The 24769-nt window shown below is 41.4% G+C and overlaps 1 protein-coding gene across 2 annotated transcripts in view; it reads right to left on the bottom strand.

The window, feature by feature from the left end:
• Window positions 1–24769, bottom strand: part of LOC139459638 (ATP-binding cassette sub-family A member 2-like) — a 90258-nt gene that overhangs the window by 13879 nt on the left and 51610 nt on the right. For both annotated transcript variants that reach the window (XM_071241231.1, XM_071241230.1), the window contains exons 16-43: window positions 24480–24594; window positions 22474–22664; window positions 21543–21693; window positions 21082–21286; window positions 20105–20284; window positions 19244–19314; window positions 18210–18451; window positions 17540–17620; window positions 16714–16910; window positions 15410–15595; window positions 14341–14655; window positions 13253–13549; window positions 11836–12447; window positions 10890–11082; window positions 10414–10519; window positions 9647–9758; window positions 8921–8984; window positions 8295–8469; window positions 8058–8173; window positions 6978–7125; window positions 6284–6407; window positions 5537–5669; window positions 4308–4428; window positions 3223–3294; window positions 2920–3026; window positions 1727–1868; window positions 1098–1232; window positions 599–702 (exon numbers count right to left, since the gene is read on the bottom strand). In XM_071241231.1, the coding sequence (XP_071097332.1) occupies window positions 599–702; window positions 1098–1232; window positions 1727–1868; window positions 2920–3026; window positions 3223–3294; window positions 4308–4428; window positions 5537–5669; window positions 6284–6407; window positions 6978–7125; window positions 8058–8173; window positions 8295–8469; window positions 8921–8984; window positions 9647–9758; window positions 10414–10519; window positions 10890–11082; window positions 11836–12447; window positions 13253–13549; window positions 14341–14655; window positions 15410–15595; window positions 16714–16910; window positions 17540–17620; window positions 18210–18451; window positions 19244–19314; window positions 20105–20284; window positions 21082–21286; window positions 21543–21693; window positions 22474–22664; window positions 24480–24594 (4695 nt within the window). The remainder of the gene's footprint in view (window positions 1–598; window positions 703–1097; window positions 1233–1726; window positions 1869–2919; window positions 3027–3222; window positions 3295–4307; window positions 4429–5536; window positions 5670–6283; window positions 6408–6977; window positions 7126–8057; window positions 8174–8294; window positions 8470–8920; window positions 8985–9646; window positions 9759–10413; window positions 10520–10889; window positions 11083–11835; window positions 12448–13252; window positions 13550–14340; window positions 14656–15409; window positions 15596–16713; window positions 16911–17539; window positions 17621–18209; window positions 18452–19243; window positions 19315–20104; window positions 20285–21081; window positions 21287–21542; window positions 21694–22473; window positions 22665–24479; window positions 24595–24769) is intronic.

Raw genomic sequence — 24769 nt, 5'->3', positions numbered from 1 at the left:
TACAATTGATTATCAACATATCGAGCAAGTAGGCGTTGCATCAACATAAAGAGCTGATATAGAGTAGAAAATATGCTTGATGACCTTATTTGCACTTTTATTGGACCCTGATATCACTTTTATTGTATTGCGTATCCAATAACACATTAATAACACTCTCCATTAGATGATACTGTAACAACTAGAGTGGTACTAGCCTTGACCACTAGGCTGTCCTAGCCTGTTTGAATCAAGTCATTCAAAATCCAAGTTTCTTGCTTTCTTCGCTGACATTTTATTATGGAAATCAATCTAGCTGCTAACATTGTTTCACACCACACTCAGCAATATTCCAGAAATATCATGGCAGTGTACACCAGAAATGGGCTTGACACATTGTACTCGTGTGGGGAATTGAACCTGGTCCTACAGCATGACAAGCAAACGGTTTAACCATGAGGCTACCCTACAACCCAGCTGTAAATGTCACAAAAGGCTCTAATTTCAACATCTAGGTTTTTGTCTGGAAATGAGTCCCAAGCCAGTTTCTGTCATCATCCTGGTACTGTTGACCTACTTTATACTGACGTTAAACAACAAACAAACAAGTAAAACCAACCTGTGTGAGGTTAAGATAACAGAGCGGCCATCTTGGATGAGGCTCAAAATGAGATCCCACAAAAAGCGACGTGAGTGAGGGTCCATACCAGTAGTTGGTTCATCCTGAAATAAACAGTGTTTTGTTTTAGATGAATGGAAATTGATATCAAAACATTTTAGAATAAATTGATAGAAAAGCCCCAAGTGGCGTGGGTCGCAGACATTGAACACTCTGGTGAAACCAGTGAGCATTGATAATGTGTTGATGAAACCAAGGATTATAATTCTGGTGAATTTGATATGAAAAAGCATAATCAGTTGATCCAGTCAGGGCAAAGGGCTGCAACTCTGCACAGCGAGTTTTCCACTGCAACTATAAAGAACTCCACCATCTTTCTAAAAATCTTTAATTTCTGAAAATATAAATAAGTTAAGATTTTCAACTGGAAATGTTTTTGGTTCCTTATACAAGTTATGGTTAAATATCTGGCAAATATCAGCTGTGGTCTACAACTCACCATGAATATAACCTGGGGATGTCCTATGAGAGCTATTGCTGTGGACAGCTTCCGCTTGTTGCCCCCACTGTATGTGCCGGATAGCTTGTCTGCATACTTGCTCAGCCCCAACTTGGACAGGGCCCAGTTCACAACCTGCAGGATGCAAGTCAGACTCTGTCAAGTCCTGTTCCCATGAACCATTAGTGCATGTTGACCTTGAAGTGTATGAATGTTGGCCTTGAAGAGTGTGTATGTATGTTGACTTTGAAGTGTGTATGTTGACAATGAAGTGCATACATGTTGACCTTGAAGTGTGTATGTTGACCTTGAGGTGCTTGCATATATGTTGACCTTGAAGTGCGTGCATGTATGCTAACCTTGAAGTGCATACGTTGACCTTGAAGTGTGTATGGGCCCAGTTTATTTGACTAAAAGACATTCCACAGTATGTGTTGGCCTTTTGTTTTTCCCAGACAATTGGTCATTAAGTCCTAAGTCTTCCAAACAACCTGAGGCAGGTGGGGGATCTATGTCTGTCTATCTAATAGCATGGTAGATGTGAGAGACAGTTGAAGTGTTGTGGTCAGTTTATGGAAAGAGGAATACCTTGGATGCCCCTTGTAGACGTGATACTATAACTGACCAACCTGTTTCTCATCTTTAGGCGAGACTCCTCTGAGTCTGCAGTAGAACTGTAGATGTTCCCTGGCAGTGAGCTCATCGTAGAGGGAGTCAAACTGGGGGCAGTAGCCAATACTCTGCTGCACCTTGTTCAGCTCCTTGATCACACTGTAACATGGGATTTTAACAGAGGTAACGTGAGTCACTGATGTAAAAGAGGATCACAACAAAGGTAATATAGGATTATAACAGAAGTGAAAGAGGATCACAACAAAGGTAATATAGGATTATAACAGAAGTGAAAGAGGATCACAACAAAGGTAATATAGGATTATAACACAAGTAAAAGGGGATCACAACAAAGGTAATATAGGATTATAACAGAAGTGAAAGAGGATCACAACAAAGGTAATATAGGATTATAACACAAGTAAAAGGGGATCACAACAAAGGTAATATAGGATTATAACACAAGTAAAAGGGGATCACAACAAAGGTAATATAGGATTATAACACAAGTAAAAGGGGATCACAACAAAGTTAATATAGGATTATAACAGAAGTAAAAGGGGATCACAACAAAGGTAATATAGGATTATAACAGAAGTGAAAGAGGATCACAACAAAGGTAATGTAGGATTATAACAGAAGTAAAAGGGGATCACAACAAAGGTAATATAGGATTATAACACAAGTAAAAGGGGATCACAACAAAGTTAATATAGGATTATAACAGAAGTAAAAGGGGATCACAACAAAGGTAATATAGGATTATAACAGAAGTGAAAGAGGATCACAACAAAGGTAATATAGGATTATAACAGAAGTAAAAGGGGATCACAACAAAGGTAATATAGGATTATAACAGAAGTGAAAGAGGATCACAACAAAGGTAATATAGGATTATAACAGAAGTGAAAGAGGATCACAACAAAGGTAATACAGGATTATGATGGTGGCAACAGGATCACGAGGTAATATAGGACTACAGAGGAGATAACATAGGATAATAACATGATAAGACTATCTAGAGAGGGATCATTACTGAAGTGTCATGAGTGAGTGTGTTATATGCTCATAACATCACAGCACTACATGTATATTTCGATTAAATGAGTGTGTGTATCTTTATGATCCATATATCATAACTGACGTCAGTGAAGAAGTAGAACTGTTAATGCTTTGGAAATGGGAGAAGGAAGTGATGGTCCTTGCTTACCTATGACCATTAAGATAGGCACAACCAGATGTAGGTCGAAGGTCACCAGTCAGCATCTTGAAGGTTGTTGTCTTACCAGCGCCATTGACTCCAAGCAGGCCGAAACACTGACAGAGAGAAACACGAAGCTGTAGTATTAACTCTAATGAAAGCCAAACACCCTTTTCCCTGTGTCGAGTTCCCTTAGCCATCACGATTTGCTGGTCACAGCTTTTATACTACTCCACTTGTGATAGGGATATTTGTACTTTTCCATGACACACAAAACTAATTCTCATAACGTCAAAGCCTCCAGATACATACCTCCCCAGGTGGCACTCCCAGACACAGCTTGTCGACAGCCAGGTGGCGCCCTAGTTTGGCAGTCTTGTACACCTGAAGCACACAGTGGAGTTGGCATTATGACAGTCTGATCAGTAACTTCAGCATCAACACACAAGAACCTTCTACAGAATGAGTGGGTGGGTGGGTGAGTGAGTGAGTGAGTGAGTGAGTGAGTGAGTGAGTGAGTGAGTGAGTGAGTGAGTGAGTGAGTGAGTGAGTGAGTGAGTGAGTGAGTGGGTGGGTGGGTGGGTGAGTGAGTGAGTGAGTGAGTGAGTGAGTGAGTGAGTGAGTGAGTGAGTGAGTGGGTGAGTGGGTGGGTGGGTGAGTGGGTGAGTGAGTGGGTGAGGATTTACATTATTTAGCAATATTCCAGCAAAATCAAGGTAGGGGACACCATGGGCTTCACCAATGTGGGAAACGAACCAAGGCCTTCAGCATGACAAGAGAACACTTTAACTACTAGTCTACCCCAACATGCAGTTACAGGGTTTACACTAAGAATTTATTGACATGGGCCCTTTATGTGAAAATTTCAAATATTCCATCTCAGGCTATTTGGTAGTAGGATTGAAGTCTTTTAAACATCAGTTTGTTTGTCTTCTAACTTAACATCTATGATGCAGACCAGTCAAACAGTTAAATATTCCACTAGGAAATGACTGAATATCAAATATGGCACTTATTACAACATCTGTGATCTTAATGTCCCTTTAATTAACAGGGTCTCATAGCAGAACATTTGACAGTCATTGTATTTCAGTCTGCTAACTCAATGTAGATCTTGACACGAAATGGGCTCCAGACTGTGGACTGTGTGAATTTGGTTCAACGCCACTTTTAGCAGTATTTCATGCACATCATGGCATGCCAGCTAAGTGTGGGAGAAGAGCCCGAAGTGATGCAGGTCTTTGATGTCTCCAACACTGATGAAACCCACAGGGATGGTGCCAACAAACCTAGACACATGATCAGGGCGAACCGGGATTCGAACCCCATATCCTAGGTTTCTAACACATGAGGAGTCCAGTTCCTCATTAAATTTTGATGTAGGACTGCAATGTTACCTTGGTGAGATTCTCCAGTCGAAGCATGTCGTAACGGCCTGTCCCCTTCAACACCCGCTTCCTCTCTGCAGCTACATCAACGTCTTCGTCAACATTTGTGGAGTTAGGCACTTTCACATATCTGTAAAACAAGGCTAGACTCTGAATGGGTAACAATACAATATTGTTTTGTTTGTTTGTAATTTAATGCCGCACTTGGAAATATTCCAGCTATATGATGGCAGCTGTAAATAATCAAATCTGGATCTTACAATCCATGTGCATCGATCTATGCACTTGGGATATGATGACATGCATCAACCAAGTCAGTGAGCTTGACCATCCGATCCCGATAGTCACCTCTTATAACAAGCATGAGTTGCTGAAAATCAATATAATCCATAATTCCTCGTACCTGGTTATTCTCTAAAACACTAATATGACATGCATAGCTAAGCCCATATTAATAGTGCCATGTGAATATTTTTGACATTTAACAAAATGGTATAAAAAAAGTATCGTTTATTAGCAGGTATGAGTGAGTGAGTGAGTATGTTTTTACGCCACTTTTAGTAATACTCCAGCAATATCACGGCGGGGGACACCAGAAATGGGCTTCACACATTGTACCCATGTCGGGAATCGAACCCGGGTCTTCAGGGTGACGAGTGAACGCTTTAACCACTAGGCTACCCGACCGCCCCTTGCAGGTATGAAAGAGAGGGAGTTGGTTTTAACTCCACTTTGAACTGTTTTTCAGTTGCATCACTGCATATCATCTTAATATAGAAGAAAAGCTCAGGTTTTGGACATTTACAACTGTGGTGAAACCCATGAACATGTGTATGGTTGTCAGACAAAACCAAGGAACATAATAACTGTGAAATACTGCAGTGGATCCTGGCATAATAAGGGGACACAATGCTGCACATCATTTAACAATGAACGTTTGAAGTCCTGCGTCTGCGTCGACTATTGTTACTGCTTTCATTACTCTACACTTAAACATAGACATACGATGGCTGAAGCACTTGGATCACACTGTGTAACCATGAGATGTTCAGAGATAAATTCTAGAATGTAGAACACCCAAAAATATTGAATATATATTCATACTTCATGCTTCTAGAATATTTCTAACATAGGAAATGTTTGGCTACCTGGCAAGTCGTAAACCTTACACCAACCCAGAACAAAAGGTGCATGAGGGTATAGTTGAAACATCACCTGACTGTCAGCAAACCACCTACCTGGCAGGTATGAAGAACTTGTATTCACAGAGTAGTGTAATGAGGAAGGCAATGAGTCCTATGACTGTCATGGCAACCAGATGTACTGGAATGATGCTCCACTCCATGGGGGACTTCATCATGTCGTACTGACCTGAATAACACATATCATCATCATCATCATCATCATCGTACTGACCTGAATAATACATATCATCATCATCATCATCATCATCACCACCACCACCACCACCACCACCATCATCATCATTATCATCACCAGCACCACCATCATCATCATCATCAGCAGCAGCAGCACCATCATCATCATCAGCAGCAGCAGCAGCACCACCACCATCATCATCATCATCATCATCATCATCACCACCATCAACACCACCACCACATCATCATCATCACCACCATCACCAGGAGCATCATCATCAACACCACCACCATCATCACCCCTCCCCCACACCACCACATCAGCAGCATTATCACCATCACCCCAACAATCATCACCATCAACACTACCACCAAATCATCATCATCATCATCATCATCATCATCATCATGTTGCTGGAGACACACAATTAACCAAGTCCACGAGCCTGACCACAGATCCATGTATTCACCAGATACAACACTCACAGGTTGCTGGGTCCTATGTAACCAGGCGTCCCCAGATTAATTTTGACTGGGTTCAAGACAAGAATATCCAACAGGGAAATAAGGCAACATTAATAAAGAGGTTAATGCTATGGTTACCAGTCTTAAAGTAGAACTCGTTCTTGTACTCATTGAAGGCCAAGTCCATGAGGCCCCGGCCCAGGCAGTAGTTGGGGAACATCATGAAGATAATCTTCAGGATGTCATGGACCTTGTTGAGATCCTGAAAAACAGGGCAGACAAATTGTTAAGGAGAGCAAAACATTTTGTACATGATCAACAGATCTGTCAGATAATCTTCATGTCCCTTGTCGAGATCATGAAACACAGGGGAGGCAACCTTAATAAGAAGAGCAAACATTTTGTTCCAAAATCAATGTACAATGTTCAAAATTAAGCAGGAAAATTAGATTAAAGTTAAAGATTGAGGGGTTCTCTAGAAGCAACCTCAAGGTCCTCAGAGTCCCTCTTAATAAAACAAGAGTCATCAGGGGATGACATCAGCCCCCAGTCTGGAGCAGTTCTGAAATTGAGTTTCGCTACTTATATCCCTTGTTTGGTTTACTGCCATTGGATACCTTCAGTTCAGTGAAGATAAAAAATAATGCTGTTCAGTATTTTTCGAAAAATCCCAAATCATTGAAAGGCACCAGTTCACCACTACCATCATTTTCAGTAAAGTCCAACTTGTCGTCATGAAAACATAATTTTTTTTAAAAAAAACTCTTCTCAAATTATCAAAAAGTACCAGTTCCCAACAGTGGTCTTACAATATGTCTGGTAGGTGTGTTACCTTGTCGTAGGAGAAGAGCTCAAGGAGGAAGCTGGACACAATGCATGTGATGCCGGTGAAGAGATTGATGACTATCAAGCAGATATAGGCAGTACTGGGTTCGTTGAACAGGAAGGACGCGGGGTACATGACAGGCGTTATCGACCATCTGCAGGAAGAGAGAGAGGGAAGTTAATAAGACTCTTATGTCATGGTTAATGTATCACAAAGAATCATAAAATACTGGCTATCAACTCATATACTACTCACACCGAGTCAAAGACTCCCACAATTGGAAGGCTATGTGTTGCAATACACACCAGTCCTACGAAAAAAATTGGGTGCTCTTTAACTTTTGAGTAGCAGATATCAACGACCCAGTTTCAGAAAGCAGTCTTAGTGCAATGACTATGGATGGATAGTTTGTGTTAGAATACAGCAGCAGGAGTTCTGACAGTTGGTAAACACATCACACAGCTTCAATAGTCGCAGTACTAGGGCTGCTTTGATTTTGTTTGTTTGTTGTTTAAAGCTGCACTCAGCAATATTCCAGCTATACGATGGTGATCTGTAAATAATTGAGCAAGACAATCCAGTGATTGACATCATGAACATCAATCTATGCATTTGGGATATGATGACCTACATCAACCAAATCAAAGAGCCAATCCCATTTGTTGCCTCATATGACAAGCATGGTCGCCTGTTACGTCAAGCATGGGTTGCTGAAGACCTATTCTACCCTGGATCTTCACGGGTCAGGTTGCTTTGAGGGACACTGCATACAGATTAGGTGGGTGAGCTACCATTAACACTACTTTAAGAAGTATTTAAGTTATATCAGTGTGTGTCTGTTTGTTGTGGGAGAAAAGTCTGATGTGCAGCAGGTTTAAGAAGTATACCACTTTGGTGAAATCTGGAATCCGAACCCATGACCAGTGGATCCTGTCACCTTGGACGGCTGGGCCATAATGATACTTAATTCATAAATTCAGGATAATTAGCAAATTCCTGGATTTGAAACCAAAGACCAGCAGATCCTGTGAGGGCTAAGGGACATAACTCTGTTCCTTCCATCAGAGATAAGGTACAGCTACTTACCCATACATGAGGAAGAGAGCCACGACAGCAGGGAGGTTGCTGGTTGACACATACGCAGGTATTTGGAATATCAGCAGCACCATCACACACATGAAGGCAGGGATTGTGTAGTTGGCCTGGAATAGGCGTGAGTGAGTTGAGTTTAACTTTCTCGAAATTACAGACAAAAAGGAACAACACATTATAATCAACGCTAGCTAGGTTATAAGAATGATTCCAAAAAAAATATGTACTGACCATATCCCAGACATAGTTCCCGAGCCAGTACATGACAGGGTTGATCCCTGTGACAAACTGGAGATGTTTGGCCTTGGTGGACTTCTCATACACCAGGAACACCACAAAACTGGCCGGCACAAAGGACATGGCCACAATAATGAAGATGGCGATCAGGACATCGGACCCCTCCATCCTGGAAACAAGAATACTTATATAACAAGCTGCAATTATAATGAGTGAAGTTTACTGCTTTTTATCATTTCTTCAGCCTAATGTGGGAGGAAAACCTGCCGTTTTGCAGGGGTCCGTTCTACTAAGTGATCGTAGCGCTAAGGTGATCGTAACTCCCATACTTTAACATAGACTTACACATGTTGTAGCACTACGATCACTTTGTGGAATGGGGCCCAGGTTTTACACGTTTCCCACTTGGAAGATAACACACCAGCGCGATTTTAGTGATGAAACCCAGAAACATAATCAGGGCGAAACAGGGTTTGAAACTCACAATAAAAAGTTTCTGGCACGCCTGAGGATGGCAACTCCAACTTGGACAGCAAGTTGCAGTGACAAAGACAACTGGGACACCTTAGGCGACTGGATAACCCATGCCCCGCTATACTCAAAACACTCAGCCTACTTACATATAGTTGACCGTAGACATCTCATTATTGGTGTCGTTCCAGGGGTGGTTGATGGCTGTAATGCCTGAAGCAGAAAAACTAAGTGTAAATTTTCTGTTCCTAGTAGTATTTTATGAGGACAGGGTTAACACAAATTTCAACACTTGTTTTATAAAGGTAGTATCACCTGTACTGAAACATAGCATTAGAAGAATAAAGTAGTTGTAATCCATTTCAACCTGCCTGCATTGTTACTACAGCCACTTTAGAGCAAATCTGTTTGTTTTGTCCATCAGCATATGTATGACAAAACACAACATACTGTATATCGCCGTGTATAAGGCGAGTATTTCGTGCCTAGAATACAGGGGGGTTTCAAGGTGGGTCGCCCACAGGTGCACAGGGTAGAAAAGTTTTGATGATATTTTGCACCTAACACAAAGACATTACCATGAGCATGTAACACCCGAAAAACTATGTCAAAAATCTGTACTGAAGTACGCAAAATAATCTGGTAATTACACTGTCTGGTTATAAAAAGTGTTCATTGTATATCTGGACATATGAATGGACTTTTTTTGTAACCTATTTTATTTTATTTTTTCATATTTTTTTTATATTGTGTGTACGGAAAGACATCGGTAGATGCACAACTCACGGTTATTTACAGCAAACACAGTCAGATTACCACTATTGACGCCTTGAAACGAACATACCCCAGGGTAACCATCTAATTCTGGATCTTACCAAAAGCTGCAGGGTTGCCCTTGCTTTTAGGCAGGTTGGCTCTCAGTATAGCGTTGTTGATGGTGTTTAGGTAGACGGCCATGGAGTGGTAGCCCTTGTTGTTGAACCACAGCTGCAAGTACACACAATTTCAAATGACTGTGAATGGAAGGAATGTTCTTTAACACCACAGTCAGTAATAATCCAGCCTTATTCAACTCCTGACCAGACAAACCAGTGATTGATAGTATGAGCAACAGACGAATCCATACAGGTACTGACATGCAATCAACCTGAGTCTGTCCAAGCATCCAGTCAGCTGCCTCTTATAGCAAGAATGTGACCACTGGGACCAACTCTACCCTGATGATCCCACGGTGCCAGTACACAAAGACTGAAGCAGTGACAAGAAAAGAAACAAAAGAAGAAAACATTGGATTTCTATTTCTGACACCCCCATGGGGATCCCCAATTACATCCCCAGTGACCTTCTCTTGTCACATATGCCCCCAATATAACAATACAAGTGCACTTTTCGTATCAATTTTCAAATGAAAATTAAAACATTTTGATGTAATTGGTGTAAACATTGCAATATGACTAACAGTAGTTTTAAATTTGCCTACATGTTTCTTTCACACCAAATCAAAATTAATAAGTACTATCTGACCCTTAAGGGTCAATGGCCGAACGATGACAATGGCTCCAGATGCCATTTATTCACTCCATCTATATGTCATCCATTATTCCACGTAGCTTGCAGAACTCTTTGATCCCTTGCTACTCACCTTGGCGGCACTGCGGACAGCCAGCTTCCTGAACAGTGTGGGTGCCGATCTGCCAAAGTTCTCTGGTACATAGCGCTGCTCCAGACCAAAAGACAGAACTCCATATCTAGAAGAAGACAGTTGGTTGGTCAAAAAATGTATTCTGGTAAATAACCATCAAAACTTTTTTAATAAAGTGAAGTAAAACTGTTTCTACTAAAGAATTGTTTTGTAGATAAATTTGTAATTATTCTTTTATCCTGTATCCATTTCAAATAATAATAATAATAATAATAATTCTCAGCTCCCTAGGGAATATACAACCAATCTGCCTGGAAGGTTAACACGTAATACATGTGGTCAAGTCTAAAACGTGATGTTATGTTAGATTTCAGAGATAAATAATCAAAATATTTCAATAACTGATGAACTTCATCCAGTACCTGGTGTCGGGGTATCATTTCAGCAATAACTGGCAATTAGACATTTGGACATACCTGTGAAGTCTGTAGTCCTGTGTTGTGTACAGTATGAAGTCCTCTGTCCTCTGTCCTGTGATGTTCTGGAGAATATCCTGGGTGACGACCCGGAACTTGGGTGCCTCAGCGTGGTTCTTGTTGCACTTGAAGCCAGTCTTGTCTCCCCGACACACGCAGTGGGGGTAGAAGTGGGTTGTTGAGTAGCTGGGGTCTGCAACATCAGAGCAGCGAGTGAGTGTGTGTGTTTTACAGTCAGCAATAATCAAGCTATGTCATAGCGGACTGTACATTATCAACTCAAGGCAGACAGATCAATGCTTGACAGGATCAACGAAAAAAATTGGATGTCTTGAAGCAGGCATCTGTGAAGGGGTGACTAGTGGGGCTATTTTCACTTTTGTGATTGTATTGCATTAGTACTCCACCCTAATTTGCATTAGTATTGCGCTAGTATTAAAACAACTTTATGGCTGGATATGATATTAATCAATACAATAGAAATGAATAAAGTATTGCTGAAAATGTCAAAGTCGGCCATTTTCCTCCCTGTCACTACTCAAACCAAAGGGAAGTAACTCTAAACTGAAGTTATTGTTATCCTTGCTAAGGACATATTAGGTTTGAAATTCGAAGGTAAAAACTGATTGTTCTGATAAATTGTTTTAAGTTATGTTTTATTTATAACTAATTGTGACTTGAAACTTTCGATTGTTATGCATACTATCAACAATACCAACAGCGTTTTGATATTCCTATTAATATAGTCCAATTGTTGGGCAACAGTTGTAATACATCGATTGTTCCATATATTGTAACACTTCTATATAAACAGTCAACTGAGATTGCTGCGCACCTATAGTTTCACCCCACTCCCCACAGGTGTACTAGCTGTTCAAAGAGGGATAACTCCAACCTACTCATTCCAACTTAACTGCAAACTGTCTGTCTGTAGAATAACACTGACCTATAGGGAAATCTACAGTGCTGTTGTCATCCTCGGAGGCCAAGCCAACCTTACGCTGCACTGGAGCTTCTGGGGGGATGTAGCTGTCCAGGTGAATCCCCGGAGCGAACACTCTCCTACACTCAGGCTCATAGTACCGGGACAGGAGCTCGTACGTCTTCTGAGTGTAGTTCAACCTCTTCAACATGTCCACATCAAAGGAGCTATTAAACGGTTTCTGCAGCACACATGTGGCACCCACCCCAGATGGGAGGAAGAGTGTCCGGATTAATTTCTCCGCATCAGCGTCCTGGCTAGGTATTTCTGATCTTCGTATCATACGTTCATTTGTGAAGGGAATAAAGTTGCCTTTGGGCTGAGTGACATTGAAATACTGAGATGGGCTGAGTACAAGGGGAGGTAGGTCATCCACAGATGGAGCTGCTAGAGCTACTGTCATTGCTATGGCAACAAAGATGGCAGGGAGGATGATCTGCGAGAACAAGCTCCTCCAGTTGCGAGTGATGTAGTGGAATCGTTTGACGATGACGGCGCGGAAGTGGTTGAAGAGCAGCAGCTTTTTATTCAAGATATGACTTCCACGACCTTCAAGCAAGATCTTTGGTTCATCTTCTGCAAGCATTGAAACTTTAGTATGAGATTATATATGTCTTGTCATTATTAAAGAGGATGTATTGTGACAGCCAAGTATAGCTGAGTGAGTGAGTGAGTGAGTGAGTGAGTGAGTGAGTGAGTGAGTGAGTGAGTGAGTGAGTGAGTGAGTGAGTACCACTGTCAGCAATTTTCCAGCAACATCATAGCATTTTGGAACTGATCTAGTAATTTTCCAGCAACATCATAGCATTTTGGAACTGATCTAGTTTGGATCAGACGAACAAGTGACTGCAAGCATAAGCAACTATACACACAATTAAGGCATGGTAACACACAGACACCTGGTCTGACCACCCAATTCATCAGCTCTTTCAAACACAGGTTTGGGAAACAATATCTGTCCTGTAATCACTATGTGATGCTTCAGATAGTCACACTTAAGCATAAGTCCTTGATTAATGCCAGAGATCCACATCACAAGAACACAGCTGCTTGTTTCATGAAGATAAAAAACAATAGAAGACTATTCCTTTTTTCACAAGGCTAAACATTGTTAAACAGGATAGAGCATCTTACAACTAACAGTGTATGCATTTATAATGCCACTCCTCAATAACTGCATACCATGACAGTGCTTACATTTAAATGAAGCGGACAATAAGTTAGCAATTAGTAGCTAATGGTGATATCACATCCATCAAGTAATGCCAACAATGTGGGGTCAATAGTTTGTAATATAAGATGGATAGGTCCAGATAGAAAGTCTCTGGTACAAACATGAGCTCACAATACTGGGACTGAAACCAGTCTTGACAGAACTGACCTGGAGCATTGTAGACGCCAATGTTCCTCACAGATGGATGTTCTGGCCGTCTGCTCTGTGCCGGCACCTCTTCCCCTCCTGCAGCAATATCACCAAGTTCAAGGACATCTGCTGCAGGGTTGGTGATGCCGGTTGCACCCATTGCTGCTTCTGATTGGCTGTCATCTGCCACATCCAGCAGGTCAGACAAAGATGCTGCGTTTTGACTGGCTAGATTGGACCTTGGGAGATCTTCAGGCAGGCCAGATGGGTCGGAAGATAAAGTCTCCAGGGGTTTAGCAGGTTCATCCTCACGACCTGAATTATAGAATTATCAACTGTAAGATAGAGGAAACACTTACTCATCTGAAGCCTGTACATTTGTGAGGCATTTAAATAATATCCACACTTTTGTTTTGTTTGTTGTTTAAAGCTGCATTCAGCAATATTCCAGCTGTATGAGGGAGGCCTGTAAATAATAAAGTCTGGACCAGACAATCATCAATCTATGCAATTAGGATATGATGACATGCACCCACCAAGTCACACAGTCCCATCCCAATCCCATTTGGCGCTTCTTTCATCATGCATGGGTTGCTGTTTAACGCTGCACTCAGCAATATTACAGCTTTATGATGACGGTCTGTAAATAAGAGTCTGGACCAGACAAGCCAGTGATTGATATCATGAGCATCGATCCATGCAATTGGGATCGATGACATGCATCAACCAAGTCAGCGGGCCTGACCACCCGATCCCATCAGTCGCTTCTTTCATCCTGCATGGGTTGCTGAAGAACAAAGATCGCGGATATTATCGACACTTGACAGCCATCCTTCCAAAACAAAAACCCATCAAGTGTACCATTTCACCAAGCAATCTTAGCACTACAACTATCATGACTGTATGTTAAAGTTCGGAAGTTACTTCAGTCTTAGCCCTAAGATTTCTTTGTGAAGCAAAGCCCAGGTAGTACCAGGTTCTGAGTAACCATGAAAGCCCATGACAAAACCTGGCAAAAACAGGCCTGTGTTCAATTTCATCAAGTCAACACAGTCCAACTTAGTTACAATGCTTAAATAGTGAACCACAACCGTCTTCCCACTTACTTTCTTCTTCCTGATAGCCAGCTTCTGTGACCTTCAAGAAAACCTCTTCCAAGGTTGTATCCTTCACACCATAGCTGATGATGTGGACAGTGTCCATGTCGGAATCCATGGCCTGAAACAGCTTTTCAAAGCTCTTCTTCTTGGCTTCCTCAAATGGCAGAATGTAGTGTAGTTCCCGCTTGGACTCGGACACCAAGTACACAGTTGGCACATATTTCTGGATGAATTCTGTGACCTTCGCCTCCTTACAAGGGGAGACAAGCTTGGGTGGCTGGTGATGAGTATTTTCCACTTCTAGTTCATCACATGATGTGTCTGAAGAAAGGTGGAAGGATGCATATCAGATAAGAGAGCTACAGTCAAACACTGTTGTGTCGAAGTTGAAAGGGAGCTATGTAAATACTTTGAGTTATCCATGGTTCGACAAAACTGAAAATGATGAATAAAGAAGGAATATGCAGGGACCATGCTATTACTTCAAGACAACTGTAAGTTTGACAAATCAACTCACGGTTGTCTTGACATAGCGGTGTTTGACTGTATTTATAGGCACAACTGATATAGCAACAATTTTCAAGGGTACGTTTCTCCTCAAACCTGAATAAATCCTCAAAGTGAACCTGTTCAAGTCAGCTTTTCTCCCAACTGAATAAACAAGGTACATTTTTCAATCCAGTGAATCTCAACATGGAACAGTTTCTCCCCACTCATTCTGACAAAGGAATATTTTACCCAACTAAACCTAATAGGAACATATCCGCCCCACCCTCAATGAATCTGATCAGGAAACATTCTTTCCTCACTAAATCGTATGAAGAAAAATTGACTCATAACTCATACTGATATAACATATCTACTTCCTAAATCTGAACAAGTCTGATTTTCTCCCAAGTGAATCTGATCAAGTCTGAATTTCTCTCAACTGAATCTGATCAAGTCTGATTTTCTCCCAAGTGAATCTGATCAAGTCTGAATTTCTCCCAACTGAATCTGATCAAGTCTGATTTTCTCCCAGCTAATACTGATACAGGGACTTGCTGAATGAGATCAATGAACATATTCTCCCTACCTGCATCTTGGTTGTCCTCAGTTGGTTCCTCCTTGACGACGGTCAGATGGTAGCCCTCCCCTATGCTGTTCTTCAGGAAGATGGATGACCCACAGCACTTGAGCTGGCCATTGTTGATGATGGCCACCCTGTCCCCGAGGATGTCCGCCTCGTCCATGTGGTGTGTGGACAGGATGATGGTGCGACCTGATCAACATAGTCACACTTATCACACTGAGTCAACAAAACACAACAACACAACACACCAGGCAATGGATACAATATCACTATACATTCGATGACCAAATAATTTCTAAGTGGTTGGTTTTTGTTTTACGCAGCAATCAGCAATATTACAACTATATGATGGCGGTCTGTAAATAATCAAGTCTGGACCAGACAAGCCAGTGATTGATGTCATGAACATCGAGCCACGCAATTGGGATCAATGACATGCATTGACCAAGAAACCACCTGATCCCGTTAGTCGCCTCTTACGACAAGCATAGTCGCCTTTCACGGCAAGCATGGGTTGCTGAAGACCCATTCTACCCCGGATCTTCACGGGTAAATTTCTCAGTGATGAGTTACATTAATACAAAGGTGGCAGTATATCACACAATGGTTATTGTACCCTATGCATACATCCACCCATCCTATGCCCACTGTTTAATATGCATGATCCTATATGTAGGATATGCATAATCGAATGCATCAAACACCCTTTGCTCATCCAAATAATATGATCATCTCATATGCATCCACCCAACCTATGCCCATCCATACCACATGCATCATCCTAGATGCATCCATCCATCTTATTAACATCCACCCATCCAATATGCATCCATCTATTGTGTACAGATCCATTGATATATGCATCCACTAGTCCTATCTCTCTTGATATTAATATGCATCGTCCCATATGCATCCTTCTTAATGCATCCACTAGTCCTGATCCACCCATATCAATATGCATCCCCCCATATGCATCCTTCTTTATGAATGTATAGGTCCTATCTCCATCCATATCAATATGCATCCCCCCATATGCATCCTTCTTTATGCATGTATAGGTCCTATCTCCCTCTATATCAACATGCATCACACCATATTCATCCTTCTTTATGCATGTATAGGTCCTATCTCCCTCCTTATCAACATGCATCACACCATATACATCCTTCTTTATGCATGTATAGGTCCTATCTCCCTCCTTATCAACATGCATCATCCCATATGCATCCTTCTTTAAGCATGTATAGGTCCTATCTCCCTCCTTATCAACATGCATCATCCCAAATGCATCCATCCCACCCCCTCACCTTCTTTGTACTGCATCAGGAGTTCCCAGATGGCCCTTCTGGCGTAGGGGTCAATCCCTGCAGTGGGTTCGTCCAGTATTACTGTCCTTGACCCTCCCACGAAGGCAATGGCGACAGACAACTTCCTCTGCATTCCTCCTGACAAGGAATCTACCACTGTGTGGCGCTTGTTGGGCAGGTCAAGGTCCTTAATCATTCTGACAACACACACAGTGAGAAATAAACTCAAACGCAATTATCTCGGCACATTGTTTATGATAGTTAAACTTAATAGTCCAAGCCGAATCCTCCAATCTCATTACAATCTGGGCCCCATTTCAGAAAGCGGCCATACAGCTACAACTACTGCAAGTCTATGTTGAGTAATGGGCGAAATGACAGTCGTACGTAGCACTACTATTAATTTGTGAAACTGGCTCCAGATCTTTTCCTCTGATATAATGCCTCTCTGCATGAAGATCTTACGAAAAGAAAACCCACACATATATTTCCTCAATAATACACTATTCTGTCTCTAAATGTCACTGTGCTCATAAACTACTCAAAAAATAAAATAGTACGATAATATTCAATTCAGAAAATTCCTGTTAAGTCTTTTCATAGAAATCAGTTAAGCATCCCTGAATTTCTTAACACAAGGGTTTTTTCAGATCTTCAAGCAGAGAGATCTGATATGAGATTGCATGGTGCCCAGGACTTGTCTGTCATCCATTCTTTGATTTGCTACATCTTCCTTCAGAACCAGAGTATTACACTTCAGCTTTACACTTATGAAGTTAATGACATGACATCTCACAGCATAGAAAATGGGAAAATCTGTGTTTACCTGTCCAGTTCTATCTTGATATCCGGAGACTTCATGCCCTTCAGTTGAGCATAGAACCACAGGTGCTCCTCCACCGTCAGTCTGGGAAATACAAGACAGGTGGTGATATGGGAAATACAAGCAAGGTGTTGATATGGGAAATACAAGCAAAGAATGGGCATGGGAAGGCAAGTAAGGCTACATGATGAAAACCCCCCATTTCATTAGCCAATGACTTGGGTTTTAACAAGAAATATTGTTCAATACATTCTTATACTCATATCAACATGATCCAGTTGTGGAAAGTATAACACTGCAATCAGCAATAGTTTTGTTTGCTTGTTCGTTTAATAATGATGCATTCAGCAGTATTCCAGCAACATCAGTGTTTGTGTACAATGATATCCAATAAACCCAGTGACTCAGTCTGACCACCTGATCAGTTAAGCCGACTCTGGTAGGGACCTATTCTAACCCGGACACCTTGTGCTCCAGCTATAGCACTGCAGCCTGCATGCAACCAAATGATGGCCAGGCAGACCACAAAATCATCACCATTTCGAGTGGGTCACCAGTTGCAAATCCTGAGATAGTGGGATTTAATGGTGATGTCAGTAAATTTATACTTTGAGCAGCTACTTGAATAATCAACATTTTCATAGATTCTTGTGATGCTCCCATGTCTGCTTACTTGTCAAACAACACATTGTGTTGAGGACACATGCCCAGACTCTGTCTGATGACATCCATGTCACTGCGAATGTCAAGGCCATATATTGTTGCGTATCCCGATGTCGGGGGAATGAGGCCGGTCAGGATGGACATCGTGGTGGTCTTCCCTGCACCGTTGTGTCCAAGGAAAGATGTTATCTGACCTTCATAGAAGTTCAAGGACAAGTTCTTGATTGCAGTCTTCTTGCCAAGCTTGTATACCTGAGGAAATGAGTACAAAAAGTTATCACTGGTCGTATCATAGAAGATTTTAAATATTCTTATGTGAGGGATTAATATGGAGGAAAGCTGAATGTGTTCCGGTTGCAGAAATCTGCCACTTTGTGAATCTCAGGGAATGGAACTGACAGCGTGTGTTTGTTGTTTAAAGCTATTGCAGTATTATATGACGGCAGGTAAATAATCAACCAGACAATCCAGTGATTGATATTGTAAGCAACAATCCACGCTGTTTAGGTCATTGACCTGCCATCACTCAAATCATCGAGTTGCTTCTAAAGACCAGAAAAGGTTGCTGGGGACCAATTCTAACTTGGAATCTCCACCGAGTGATGGAGCTGACAGGCTAAGGATCAAAATACAGGAAAAAATAACATTTGAATCGTATAAAAACAAATGAATTTTTAAAAAAGATATTAACCAAAGGCCAGAAATATAGATATTACTACAAAATAGTATAAGAAGGGAACAAACTTGCATATTTCACAACCAATTTGTTGACATGTTGCATGTTATACTTTTTCGTTTTGTAAAAAATCAATGAGCCCACTTTGTCTGCATCCATAATATTCAACCCTCTCTACACAGGTGTATTTCTACTGTGAAAAATGTGCATTATTCACATGAACATATGGTCATAAACAGCTCTTCAGGCAAAATGTTTACTCACAAATTGAACCCTGTTGCATGCATGACAAGCAAACAACTTTGCAACAAGGCTACCCACAACACCAGACAAAGAAAACAAGTTTGCATTAAAATACTGATCATTACCTTGGTGAGATTGTCTATACACACTCCTTCAGGTAAGTGGATGGGGTCCTGCTCAAACATGATACTTTGGTCTGGAATGAAACAGGTTTTCATTAACACAGCAGTTAAACTTTATATTTTGAAAAACTAAACATTCACAATAATCAGTTCTACATATAATCATCATAGAGAAGTTGAAAATGACATGAATTACAAAGTGTGCTTTCAGCCAAACACACGATTCATCTCTGCTGGGCTTTACAGTATTTCTTCTATTAGATGTTCCAGTGTCTATTAATTTCATGGAAGCATTGACTCAGCCTTTATTCTGTTTAAAGCTGGCACAGTGGCAACTCGCTAACTTGTCTGAAGGGAGTAATCATTAGATGGTGTAAGTTAATGTGATAGGGATCATTAATTTCATCAAATTGCAGATGGCCACTATTAGAGACCAATTGTCTAATAGAGGCCTTATTTCTATTTTGGGGGCGGTCGGGTAGCCTAGTGGTCAAAGCGTTCGCTCGTCACGCCGAAGACCCGGGTTCGATTCCCGACATGGGTACAATGTGTGAAGCCCATTTCTGGTGTCCCCCGCCGTGATATTGCTGGAATATTGCTAAAAGCGGCGTAAAACCAAACTCACTCACTCACTCACTATTTCTATTTTGTGGAAAGAACATATAACCTGGGGTCACTTAGAGGCTGGCATGGCCAAGCATCTTAATACAGAAAATATGGTAATTGATCGCATGCAGGTGTTAATGGTTTTCTCCTAAACCTACTTGTCAAGTCCAGATAGATACATTAATTTGAATTCACTCAAGCACTGAGAATGGAATCATATTCAAAATGAATTGAAACTTTGAAACCCTGCTCACTTACCAGCACTCTGCTGTGCCATAGCGCACGCCTGGTCCTCCTCCGTGACAGACACATGCCTACCGTTGCCACGACGACACAAGTCTAGGACGCTGGTGCAGTCGTCGGTGTGTTTGACGTGGCTGCCGCACCAGTAGGACTTGGTGAAGGGGAAGTACCACGGCTTGGAGAGACCATACGATCCTGAAGGAAACAGCAGATTATCATGGTCAACCACAGCTTGATCACTAGTATAAAGCGACGATCATAGCATGCACATATCTTGGTTACAATAGGTTGTGCACTGTTTTTGAGTTACGATGGTTGTGTCAGGTGTCGGAGTTTCGATGGTTGTGTCAGATGTGGGGGTTACAATGGTTGTGTCAGGTGTCGGAGTTACACTGGTTGTGTCAGGTGTCGGAGGTACGATGGTTGTGTCAGGTGTCAGAGTTACGATGGTTGTGTCAGGTCTAGGAGTTTCGATGGTTGTGTCAGGTGTTGGAGTTACGATGGTTGTGTCAGGTGTCGGAGTTACGATGGTTGTGTCAGGTGTCGGAGTTATGATAGTTGTGTTAGGTATAGGAGTTACGATGGTTGTGTCAGGTCTAGGAGTTTCGATGGTTGTGTCAGATGTGGGGGTTACAATGGTTGTGTCAGTTGTGGGAGTTACCTTGGTAGTGTCAGGTGTCGGAGTTACGATGGTAGTGTCAGGTGCCGGAGTTACGATGGTTGTGTCAGGTGTAGGAGTTACGATGGTTGTATCAGCTGTGGGGGTTACGATGGTTGTGTCAGGTGTGGGGGTTATGATGGTCTTGTCAGGTGTGGGGGTTACGATGCATGTCTCAGGTGTGGGAGTTATGATAGTTGTGTCAGGTATAGGAGTTACGATGATCGTGTCAGAATGCACAAGAGTTACGATGGTTGTGAAATGTATAGCAATTATGACAGTTGGAGACATTCAGCACCAAACCTTGTATGCCATAATGACAATAATCAAGTACCTGGGAAGACATGCTCGATGTACCAGACGAGGAGTCCGTACAGGAAGGAGTCGAGGATGATCATGAGGATGACCATGAAGAGGGTGTACTCATCATCCTCCACTGGGGACCTGTAGATGTTGTCCCACTGTACCCCTACCCCCATCTCCTCATAGTACGCGAAGTACTTGGCCCCCAGGCCGAACGCTGTGGTGGAGGAGAGGGACTGAAACAAGCAGGTCACATGTCATGTCTTCATGTTATAGTGAGTGGATGAAAGTTGTCTTAAGCTCTTAATGTTTTAAATCTGATTTCAAGATTTCAAAGGTTTCAAATGTGAAGCCTTTTTGTAAACATCATGAAGGCCCTGCAAACTTTTCTGATTACCCCCATCGGAAAGAGCACCGAGTATTAGCATCCTCAGAGTAAATGTTTGACATGGTATGGTCTCAACACACATAATAAAGTCAGCAAGTACCCACCACAAGGGACTTGACATAGCCCGGGATGCGGTCGCCGGCAATGTCCTCCTTGATGGCCACGTACATGTAGGGGACGTAAGACAGGAAGTAGATGATGCCGGCACATGCAGCGGCCACCTTAGCCTTGGAGTACAACACACTGATCAGGAAACTGTTGGAACAAAAAAACAATAGAATAAAACTACATCCAGTGATAGAAGTGATGAACAAATAGTGTCATGGCTGGTTTACGGATTGTCCGATTTTGATTAATTTCTTTTATATACAAATTGTTCAATTTTTTATTCGACTTAAATGAATGATATACAATTAATCAAGTCAACAGGGAGGATGCTGTTCAGAAAATTATTAACTGAAAATTCATCTAGACATTTAAATCATTAATTATATTCAAACTAACTCAAATGGCTTTCAAATCTGCAGTATCCCGTGGCATTTTGTCATCTCTGATAAAGAGACTCTTGTACAATATACCATTGCTCTGGAAGCAAACTCATTGGATTGGAGGGCTCAGTTTCCACGTAGCCATCTCAAAAAGGGAGATAACTGTGTAACGACAACTTCATAAGAGCTCTGATTTCAAAATGGTACATCAGAAGTTCTAATACCTTAATGTTAGGAGATTGTGACACTTTCAGATGAGAAAGTGTCTTTTAATAACACTGATGATGATGATGATGATGATGATGATGATGATAATAATAATAATAATAATAATAATAATAATAATAATAATAATGCTTGTATTTATATGGCGCAAAAAGGTCACAAAACTTTGTGTTCAGCGCTCATGACATGAAATATATCAACACTCCCTTGATAAAAGCTTGAAATTCCTCTTTATGCCTTATTATCGACTTGTGTTGATATATGTGACATCAAAAGCCACTCGAGCGAGATTCTCTATAGCTGAATAACCTCTCCTACTCACCATAACGATATAGTGGCTATGACATAGACCTCCAGCAGCATAAACACCACGAGGGGATCACTGTGGGCGAGAACACGCCCATACTTAAACATGGCAGTGAGGACCCCCACTGTGATGCTCATCTGCAGGAACGTCGTCAAGAACCACGCACACCAATGGACAGCATTGTTCATACCCATCATCTTCATCACCTGTAACCATGGCAACACAGAGATGTTGATCATGAAATGATACAAAAACATTTTCATTGTTTGCTTACTTTACAAACTTACATTGTACTTCTTTGTCCAATCTCATCAAAACCAGATCTTAGTTCTCGCTACTGCTAAACAAAGATCTGAGGACATTCCATTACTGGTCACGTCAGACCATGCAGACCGACCTTTCGCAAACTTTGACTGACAAATGGAATGACTGACAAGAAGTCGACATTAGCCAATCAGAAGGCAGCTTTCTCATGCTTTACAGCTTTACAAGTTTGAAACTGGCAACTATGCTTCAAAACATATTTTGAAACATTCTTGATTTAACATTTGAAAACTGAACAAAAGAACATAGATTGTATGGATTCAGTCCAAAATGCCATAACTGTCATTTGGAATACCCTGTGTTTAATCTTTTGAAGTTGCATGATTAAAAAACACATTCCATCTGTCACTTTCCCGATCTGGTAAGTGATGCTCTGATTGGTCCGATGAAAGATCGTTCTGACATGACCCGTAATGGAATGTCCACAGATCTTTGTTTTGTGGGAGTGAGAACTAAGATCTGAATTGAATGAGATTGTCCTTTATCATATCTATCAACCAAAGACATTTGGTCATGACTTACTGATTAGAATGACTTCATTAGTAGAGGTGTAACGATACGATGGGGTCGCAGTATGATACATATCCCGATACTGTGGGTGCGTTATGATTCGTATCCCAATACAGCACTTTTATTTCATAAGTTGATATTCTTTCTTTTTGCAGGTGGATCACAACCGTGAGTCATATGTTTTAAGATTTTAGAGATCAAAATGGGCTATTGTAGGGCAGAGGGCACTGTGAATGTTCTGCTATTTATAGCCAACCGGGAAATACTACAGAATCTGCATAAGCTGGTTGTTGAACAAATATTACTTACTGGGTATAATGTATTGTATGGTATAGTGATACATGGTTTGTTAATTGATGTATTGGATCATGGGCCTCGTATTGCCGTATAGTTACACCATTAATTAGGATAGAACCAATCTCATTAAAATCAGATCTTAGTTCTCGCTACTGCTAAACAAAGATCTGAGGACATCCCATTACGGGTCAGATCAGACCGACCTTGCACGAACTTTGACCGACCAATGGAATGACCAATCAGAAGGCAGCTTTCTCATGCTTTACAGCACTAATTTCAAATTGGCAACTACGCTTCGAAACATATTTTGACAAATTAGTGATTACAAATTTGAAACCTAAATAAAAGAACATTCTGGAATGGCTAATAGATGGACTAGATTGTATGGATTCAGTCGTTAAACCCATAACTATCGTTCGGAGTTAAAGTTTTCGAGGTTGCATGATTAGAAATCACATTCTGACTGTCACTTTCATAATCTGGTAAGCGATGCTCTGATTGGTCGGATGAAAGGTTGTTCTCACGTGACCCCTAATGGGATGTCTTCAGATCTTTGTTTGGCGGTAGCGAGAACTAAGATCTGATTTTATTGAGATTGGGATAGAACTGACTTCTTAATTACACTAGGTAAGGGATTTCAAGTGGTCATGATGGGTGTTGCATGCAGTGGATAAAGCAATAATGGTTTTCAACCACTATCCAGCCATATCACTGCAGGGCACACTAGAAATGGGCTACACATATTGTACCCTAGTGGGGAATGGAACAAAGGCCTTCAGCGTGATGATCAAACACTTTAACCACTTGGCCATCTCACCACTGCTTTACACTGTATGGAAAAGATTTAACCCTGACACTTGACAGGTGCTTTCTGTCTGTATGCCACATACCTCTTTTAGCCGCTGCTCCTTCTCATACACTATGCTCTGCACCAACATGGCCACGGAATACACCCAGGATATAGTCAGGCACAGGGGCATCACATGCTCAATCATGAAGACAAACCTGCAACAGCAAACACACCATTTGTGTATTCTAGCATTGAGACTATGCAGGCTGATGGTTAGGGAGGTGGGTGTGGGTGTGGGTTGGGTTAGGGAGGTGGGTGGGGGTAGTTTGGGGTGTGCAGGTGTGTATGTGTAGGTATAAACCGTGTGTACATGTATATAGGATATGTGTG

Source organism: Haliotis cracherodii, unplaced genomic scaffold (assembly GCF_022045235.1).
Source record: "Haliotis cracherodii isolate W230 unplaced genomic scaffold, xgHalCrac1.p SCAF_13, whole genome shotgun sequence".
NCBI lineage: Eukaryota > Metazoa > Mollusca > Gastropoda > Lepetellida > Haliotidae > Haliotis > Haliotis cracherodii.
Note: the sequence above shows the minus strand (reverse complement) of the source record. Positions and strands in the feature narration are given on the sequence as shown.